General features: G+C 42.9%; 1 protein-coding gene across 5 annotated transcripts; it reads right to left on the bottom strand.

The window, feature by feature from the left end:
• Positions 1-107: 107 nt before the first annotated feature.
• Positions 108-8,217, bottom strand: Nachrbeta1 (nicotinic acetylcholine receptor beta1). Of its 5 annotated transcripts, none has more exons than XR_013086825.1 (6): positions 7,834-8,217; positions 7,616-7,752; positions 7,096-7,250; positions 5,550-6,594; positions 4,566-4,866; positions 108-876 (listed from the first exon to the last, which is right to left on the bottom strand). XR_013086825.1 is itself a non-coding variant. In XM_076823987.1 (6 exons), exons 2-6 carry the CDS (start codon positions 7,889-7,891, stop codon positions 4,702-4,704), a joined length of 1,560 nt encoding a protein of 519 aa, XP_076680102.1. In that variant the 5' UTR covers positions 7,892-8,026; positions 8,101-8,215; the 3' UTR covers positions 1,213-4,701. The 5 variants fall into 5 exon arrangements, 3 of the variants coding, with proteins under 3 accessions (XP_076680102.1, XP_076680101.1, XP_076680100.1); XR_013086824.1 differs by lacking the exon at positions 108-876 and adding an exon at positions 1,213-2,772; XM_076823987.1 differs by lacking the exon at positions 108-876 and having other exon boundaries at positions 1,213-4,866; positions 7,834-8,026; positions 8,101-8,215.
• Between the last annotated feature and the right edge of the window lie 1,130 nt (positions 8,218-9,347).

Below are 9,347 nucleotides of genomic sequence, written 5' to 3' on the forward strand. Positions count from 1 at the left end.
CGCCCCCCTGTATACATAACAGAATCACCAATAAATGTACGCGCGTGTAGTATGACAATTATGGGAAACACAAAAATATATAGTGTTTGGATAAAATCATAATTTTTTTGGAGGATGAAGCCTAGGATTTTAAAGACACTTGGTTCATTTGATAATCTTTATTCGCTTGTAAAAAGATCTACCTATTCGTCTATCTTAGAATTACTACCAATGAGATATCAATATCTTACGTGACAACGTATGCGCGATAGTTTCTCGTGCGTTACAAAGTACAACTCTCAGACTCAACAATGCTTCTGTCTCTTATCCTTTACAAAGTAATGATCAACTAACGTACATTCGCTGACACGATCATCCTTTTCTCTAGTAGACGAGAGATCAGCTAAAAGGCACATGCCTAAATAGTTACACGCTGTGGGGAGAGGGTCACTTTTGGGATCGTCATTCTCATCCCTGGATAGAGGGATTTGGGGCACTTTGATGCAGGCGTCACAATGAAACATTAATATCATCTTGATATCTATAGGGTATCATCTTATATTCTGATATCATCTATCAAGTTGGTAGCTTATACTGTCTTGTGATCAGGTTTTTAACTTCTAAGTAACTGTTTCTACATATTAAGAGAATATTAATGTTTCATCGTGCCCCTTGCACCAAAGTTCCCAAACTCCCCCTAATATGTATTATTAATGACTCAGGCATGTGCCAGAAATATTATCTAATTTTCTCTAGGAAGCACTTCAAGCATACCACTATCAACGACAAGTCACAGGTTTCTGAAGATAAGGGCTTTTGCAACACTGCTGCATCACATGCTTGTCAATTTCCTCGAAGTCCCAAAAACGATTTCGACGGTCCCTAACGGTTTATAATCTGTAATTTAAAAAAGAATTTGCCTGTTCGTTTGATACACACTAAATTCTAATGAGGGAGTAATTAATGATAATAAATTAACTCAGCTAACAGTGTGAATTCGTGTAATTTGTTGCTGGCACGAACGAAAGGTGTTTCAAGTATTTCTTAATACTGTAATAACTATATCTGCACGTGTCGTGAAATCCTTTAAAAGATATTAAATGAAATTGCTTGCCCGATGAGGAACGATATTAATGAGAAACATTTTTCTTCTCTTCTCTTTCGATTGCTGTACGTGAGAATCCAACGAGAGCACTGTATTCAGTAAAAAAATCATTAGTGTACAAAATGACATTAACCTCAGAATTCTAATGTTTTTATTATTATTATTTATCATAATTATAAATGTATATATCCATAATAGCTGTTACATTTTTAAAACTTAAACAATTATCGTCGAGCTCGACACCGTGATCTATGGAAAGGTTGAAAAGAACATGAGAAACAGAAGAATTACATACATTAGTATTCTAGGGTTAATTGAAGATGTCAGTAGCAAAATATACGCCTTAGAACTACGAAATTTCCTTTTATTATATAAACATTGATTCGAGAGATCTGCCGACGAACAGTACCCTGAAACGTAAGGAGTCAACTTCTACCAAGAATCGCATTACACGGAATGATTACAGAATTCTTCAAAATAAAGTAAACGCTAAAACATCCTACAACATCAGACATTAAAGAATATTTTCAAACACTAATTACCTCCCAAGGAACTCCACTCAGTATTACTTAAGTACGCACTGGAATATCGTTGCCGATCCTATCGTGGCCACTAAATCTAAAATGAATCATAATTAACTCCTGAACTGACATCTTCAATCGCGCGTGATCTCCATGGTGTTATTAAAACCATCTCGTCGTGATTCTCACAGACAGTCATCCGTCGCATTCTCGAGTGAACAACGCTATAAAATATATGGAAGTAAAGTGTACAGAAACCAATAAGCATCATCTAGCCACTTCATTCTCGGGGGACTAAACTCTAGTTATTGTATCTCGTTCAAGGAAGACACGTGTCACACACACTCTCTCCCTCTTTCTCCCTTTCGCCCTGTCAAGGAATTAAGTTCGTCACCCTAAATCGCGATTAGCGCCTCCCGTGCACACCAAGCTCCCGTACAAGGGCAACGAGTCGCAAATATCCGACGACGGATTTCGTTAAGAACACGGTTTCTTCTTTCGTTTCAATATTCTCCACGGCAGCGTCGAGTCGCTGAAAGCTCGGGGCCGTTCGTGTGGACCCCGCTGCGCGAGGTCGATTTACAATTTATCATCGAGTATAAAATTATCAAAACGACATGCAGTTGCCTCTGTTGGGCGTGATCCTTATCGTGTCGTCGATGTAAATGAAAAGCTCTCGCGTCGGAACGAAATCGATGCTTGGGCGCGGCTCTTTAAAATCGCGGCGTTTCGCACCCCCTCCCTTACCAGAGGCTCGCGAAATAAACTGAAAAGCTTCGCTTCGCATATTATGTACACGCAGACAGTAACATCACTTGTAACAACGGGCTGATTCGCGAGGCACAACTGTAGGCAATACGTACGAGAAAATCATTTAATCAGCAACCATAAACGCTCTTCGGGTAGTGGAGCAAAGACTTTCTATTAGAGAAAACATGACCGCTCAACAATCCTCCGCGCAAATATACATGTAGTGTGACTATGATATCTTCGTATATTCATGCACGATACATTTCGTTTCTTCTTCTCATTCGAACCTCTCTGCCGTAACGATTAAGAACGCAGGATCGTGACATTGTACTTCTAATGTGCGCTTCTGTAGTGTCGTTAGCAATTGCGACGCGAAATTTCCTTCGATGCCACCGGCGAAGAAAATTCTGGGGGAGCCTGACAAATTAGAGCGATTAAGAATCTTGGAGATGATTAGACAGTTTGAGTCCTCCTCCCAAACTTCAAGAATCTTGTGGGACATTAAGGGAGATTCTCGTCTAACAGCCCCAAAAGTAACTTATATTTAAGATTTTTTTTTAAGAAAACTCTTGGTCATATTTGATTAAACTCTTTTGGAATATAAGGGGGCATCTTTAAGCTTGCAAAAAATATTTTTTTTTATGTCCATTCTTCTTGTTATTTATTCATTATTGTGGAATCTTGTCCACCCCTTCGACGATGTAACTTCTGTTGGCGGGATGTGTAGCACCTATCACAGTCATCTGATTGCATAATAAATAGAAGTCTCTTAAAGTTAGATAGTTTATGCTGGGATTGGTCCACTTTAAAGAGAAAAAATGAAAAACTGAAAGAGTTATAGCGTTTGAAAGAAAAAATATGTTTTTTCCTTGGACAAATTTTTCATATTATTCTTTAAAAACTAAAATTAAAATTTTAGGTCCAGTACCAGCGTAAATTATTTAACTTCTAGAAAATTCTCTTCTTCTTGCCATCAGATGACTGTGACAGGTGCTACGTCTGACGCCAACATCGTCGAAGAGGTTCACACGATTCCACAATGATTAATAAATAATAAAAAGGATAGACATAAAAAAAAATCTACAAGTTTGAAGATGCCTCCTTCTATCCCGAAAGAGTTTAATGCTATATTAACAATAGTTTTTTTAAAAAAAATAGTTATTATACGAGAAGCCCCCCTTTAACGAAAAATGCCGATGATTCAAATTTTGATACGTCAACTTCGATGCCTCCCAAGTCGAACCAGAAATCAGTGGAGAGTGATTGAAAGATCATGATGCATCTGCCAGTCGATGAAACGAATTGTCACAACCCTTTCGATGATGCGTCGCGACGGGTTATCAGAGACGAGTCCCGCTAGATTCTAACAATGGCAACGATAATCCGCGTGATTAATATAAAAATTATTTGACGTCTACGCTCTACGTTCATCCTCTCTCCCGATTAACCAATTGCCCGTCTAGAATGCGCGACCAATGGGACACTGTTTCGAATTAATGTGCTCCGAAGTGGCTTCGCATTTATTCCCCGCTCGCATGTATGCTCGTGACGATGGTTTCCCAAGGAAGACAATTAATCGTGGAGACAGCCGTGATTAACTCTAAGGGACATCATTAACGGAACCTCTGGCCGTCCATTGCCTGCCGAACGTCTCGATTAAACATCTCTCAGCTCGTGGAACGGAAACGATCGAAAGTCGCAATAGTCGCACATATAAAATTTCAATTTCAAAAACTACAATAGCGAGTAACAAAGAATGGGTACTTCAATGGGTTACTGACTCGATATTTATATATATATATATATATATGTATTGGCGATACTCTAACGCTTAATTTAATTAATTATTAAGTGGTACGTTCCTATGCAACGAGTGCCATTTGAGCTTTGTTCCTTGACGAATTCGTAGATGCGATTCTTCAACGTTTGATAGTCTTTCACGAGTATAAAACGAAGAAACGATTGATTGTTATAAAAGATCGACGCGAATGCTCGTGGGTGTTGCATTCCGACTTTCGTGACATTATCGATTCGTGACAATGAAAGAAGTGTTTATGCTTATGTAAGAGGAGAAACGGAAACGATAATGTTAATTAGAGGAACTGAGGAGCTAACTTTGCTGCGTAACAATTATTCGAGCGACGTCGTGCAATTTCCTAAGTCTCTTATTTCTTAATCGCTTAACGGAAGATCAAATTATCGATATTTACCTCGTGTTAAATGCTCCGGCTGATTTGGAGCGGATTCTCACCGCGAAATAAAGAATTGGACTCGGTAAGAAGGAAGTCTGACGAAAATCATTGCGAGGATGTCGCGCCACTTGTAATTCGCTAAGTCCCCGTGGAATTATTTCCCACGATATATCTCTATGATACGATCCTGGTCCACGTACTCGAAAATGTGAGGAGCGTCCATCAGGATCCCGATGGTACCAGCAGTTGTCACGATGAAGAAGATGTAAAGCTGCAGCCGATCGATCACCATCGCCACGTACTTCCAATCCTCCCTCGTCTGTGGAAATTAAACGAACCCTATCAATGTTCCCAAATCTGCCATTTAAGTAAATAAACTATAATATAATTGTAAGTCATTGAAAGAAGAACACAGAGTTAATTATAAGAAAGAATTTCAAGCAACAACACATATGGTTAACAATAATATTCCTGGACGATAAAAATAAAATTAAAGGCTTAATGGTTCTTCCTAAAACACTTCAGCTACCCAAAACAAAGTCTCAATCCCACAAAATCCATCACACCGTCGCCCCACTTCACCCAACTCGAGCATCGATCGAGCCAGAAGGACGAAAGGTAGGCTCTCACTACGACTCGCCTCGCCTCGCCTCGACTCAGCGCAACTTCTTGTCGCCCTCGCATCTAGGCTCGCGTCGCCTTTGTTTTCCCATACCCGAAGTTACCTGTGCTTACCTCGGCTCGTGTAATTGGTCAGTTGCTCAGAGAATATCTTCCTGTGCAGTCGTCAGTTCAGCAGGCTCACTTTACGCCTCGCCTCAATTCCTCAAAATATTCTCGAGGAAGAATCCGCGGCTCGGATTCGCGCCGAGGCGAGGCGAGGCGAAGTGTCTGTCAAATTGTCAAACTACATAAGAAAAGCATAGGAAAGATAAAATGAGCCGAGGCGAGTCGTAGCGAGAGCCTGCCTGAAGACCGTCAAGCAAATCGACAGCGCCTCACCTGTATGTACAAATCTTCATTCCTCAAGTGTTCAGCGATGAATTCGACAGCCTCTGTGGCTTTGCTAGCTTCCGGGCTGAGCAGAACCGAGTCCGAGCTTTCGGACCCTCTTCTGTCCGCGAGTCCCTCCCCGCCAGCCGCGCTGGAGCCGCTGGTGGTGTGATGGACCTTCCTGTTGATCTTGCAGTTCGGGTGATGAAGATCGGATAGCTCCATCATCTCCATCTTCGATTTGGCCAGCGAGGATGGCAAGTGCTGCGGCAGCTCCGTCGGGCTTCCCGAGTAAGTGGAGGTCGGCAGCGTGACGTTCGGAATCTCCATCATCCACCTGAGCCGGGTCTTCTTGGGTCTCCTCATCAGCAGAATCTTGGGCAGGTACTTAAGGAAGATCTTCCTGATCAGCTGCGGCATCCTGTGCGTCCTGGGCCCGCGGAAGTTCCAATTGATGATGATCACGGTTACCAGGATGCTGACGGTGTTCATGATGAAGGTGAAGAGGAGATACTTGGCGATCAGCGGCAACACCAGGGACGTCGGGGGCAGGATCTTGCTGACCAGCAACAGAAACACGACCAGCGAGAGGAGAATGCTGATGCCGAGCGTCACTTTCTCGCCAGCCTCCGCTGGAAGATAGAAGACCAGCACACAGAGGAAGGAGATTAAGACCGTGGGGAGGATCAAGTTCACCGTGTAGAACAGGGTCTTGCGCCTGATTATTATGTAGAAGGTGATGTCCGTTTCCGTGGGGAAGTCGCCCTGATACGTGTTCAGGAACGCCGGCACGTTGATGATGTCCCACGTGCCGCTCTTCCAGTAGTCGGACAGGTCCACGAAGTTCTTGTTGTTGTACAGGGCCAGGGAGACCTGGTCGCCGTTGAACGTCCACGAGCCGAACTTCATGATGCAGGTCTGCTGGTCGAAGGGGAAATACGTGACGTCGATCGTGCAGGAGCTCTGGTAGATCGCTGGAGGTACCCAGAGGACGTCGCCGTTCGGGTAGATCAGGACGTTGCTCTTGTAGCGGACCTCGTAGTTGCCGTCGGCGCTGAAAAGTACCGTTCCGCGGTTTCAAGCGAGGGATTCTTCGAAACGCCGTGGCGAGTTGACAAGTGTTTGGGAGAGTTTTTTAATTGAAGATTTGGTAGGGTAGGTGTACCGTTTTTGGCCATGTGCGTAATTATCTTATTTTTAAACTGCTTGCAGATCATTATTACGTGAAGAATTTCACATCATAAATATTTTGTTTAGTATACCGTCAGAAATACAAGGTTATATTTATTGCTTACGCGAAAAAAATATTACGCTTTTTAAGAAGTGGCCACAACTGGTACAATACCTCAAGGTGGTCACAAATGGTGCATCTACCCTACGCGGAGCGAAAGATGAAATAATAATCACGTTTAGTGCAAGTCTAACGTAATTTCATCTTGCTTCGTACTCCAGATTAAAATACAGACTTATATTTCGTGGAGTATTTTATGGATTGAGATGTTTCAAACCGCATAATGACCCGCACATAATGAGTTGGAGTTATTTTGATACATACTTGTTGAACAGTACAATGTCAGGTTTCCAAACTTTATCTGGTGGCAACCTGAGAACTCCAATTCCACCGTAATCTGCTTCGTCCCATTGCAGCTGGTAATCTGTCCAGATGAATCTCAACCACACGTTCGATTTCATGATCTGGTTCTTCTCGTTCTGGAAAATAACTCGTATTACACTCGCGAAGGAAACACGTAATTCGCGTCTGAAACTAGTGTATCCTGAATTGCACCCGAAGCAAAGCATCATGTTCAACATCTAACAACAAAAACGATCAAATAATTTGCAAAGAAGCCACCAGCATGCATAGAACATTTATAAAGCACAGTAAATCAGCACTGAACCCGCCCCTAATACAAATAATTGATGCCAGGCATCAAATTCAGCGAACCAGCTGTCAAGGTGCTCCAGAAGCTCGTGCAACTTATATATGCACCCCGAAGGGAAACAGAGAGATCGCTCGTGTGCTTCGCGAAGATTTTATTTCCAAGAAATTCGACCAAAAATGAAAGAAATCTCACCACGTTGATCAGCTGCACGAAGGCCAGCCCGAAGTTCACGTGCACCTTCTCCGTCATATTCTGTACAGGCCTGATGAGCTTGTTATACCCCCTAAACAGATCTCGCACCAACCTCTCCTCATCTTCGGAGCAGAGACCTGGGAAACGATCACGGTTACTTCATCACCACAGAATTCGCCAGCCCGTTGGTCAATTAACGCGGCACAGCGACCCCTTACCAACGCAGAAAACCGCGGAGATCAGGAGAAAACGCGCGAGCCTCGAACAGAAACGCATTTTGGGCAGCTTTCAGGTGTCCCACCCGTAGACACCCGTGTACTCCACAGCCACCGCCGCAGATCAATATGAGTACGCAGACGCTGGCCAATAAGTGCATTTCCTTTCTTGCCGCCCGATCCGCCGGCACGCACCCTGCTCCATGCCCGCTGAATTAGTTAGCAACCCTTCCGTTATCGTTATCTACCCTCCACTCGCGGCTTCTTCACCTTTATCGTGCACTTTTATACGGCTCTAACGGTGAACAGCACTCGCAGTCGATACATCGATGTTTGGGGTTGGAACGATGCTGTCGGGGGTGCGATTCGAGGATCGGGGTTTAGGTGGTGACTGGGCTGGGTTGCTCATGGGCGATGCGCTCCACAGACGCGCAGCCTAGGGGGTTGAAATGATGCTCCATGGTCTGCTTTATCGAGGGATTCTGGACAAGTTTGGGGAATTGAGGGTGGCTCGGGCAGCGAGGGCGGGAGTTTTGTGAAGATGGAGTTCCTAGTGGCGTTTGAATCTTTTGAGAGTTATTTATTGCTGTCGGATTAACAGAGATGTTGGTTTTTATAGCGATGCAGTAGGTTTTGTAGGTAGGGGTGTTATATGGGAATTGTGGTAGGGTTAAATTTTATTGTTTTTATTGAGGGATTGTAGAAGTTGGCACGTGTCAGATGTTCTTCGGTTCTTTTAGGGTATTTGATATGATTTATGCAGTGTTATGTAGTATCGGGGATATCTTCCTGGGGGTTGCAAAGTATTATCGACGCGGAGGGGTGCAGTGTGAGCAACCGAGAGCTACTGCACTCTGTGTCCGCGGTACGAACGATTCCGTAGCAAAAATGTGAGAGGCTGCTTAAGGGGCTGTTCCGGTCTAGAGCCCATAAAAAGAGGTGAACTTTAGGAATTAATTAAAGGAAAACTACTACATATGATTTAATGAGACTTTTGAATTAAATCGGCGGAACCTGGAGCACGTAAACCATTGATCTGAAATAAAAAACAATGCCAGATTATTAAAGGGAATGAAACTCGCTCGTGGACTGACAGTAAAAATGACAAAAAATTACATTTTTTGAGAAAATAACGACACTTGAAGTTTGAAATCACTTTTCCCTATATTTGTCGTCCTGTCAACGCCTTTAAAAATTAAAATTTTTCCAATTTTTTAAAATTTCACTGGTTTCCCCACGAGCCAGAAGTATATTCTTCAAAATAAAAAAAGTTTCAGTCGAATCGGATAATGACTTTTCGAGATACAGGTTCCACCGATTTTAAGAACACTGTTTCGAGAAAAACGCGTTTAAAGTTTTACGCGAGTGCCGAGTGGTCGGATGTCATCCATGTATTTGCTGCTACTCAAATGCCTATAACTTCGGGAATTTTACGAATTTAAAAAATCCTTTTAAACACGTATTCCTAAAAGTTTGAACATTCGAAACAAAAAAACAATTTCTGGACCGGAACCTCC

Source organism: Andrena cerasifolii, chromosome 12 (assembly GCF_050908995.1).
Source record: "Andrena cerasifolii isolate SP2316 chromosome 12, iyAndCera1_principal, whole genome shotgun sequence".
Lineage (NCBI taxonomy): Eukaryota > Metazoa > Arthropoda > Insecta > Hymenoptera > Andrenidae > Andrena > Andrena cerasifolii.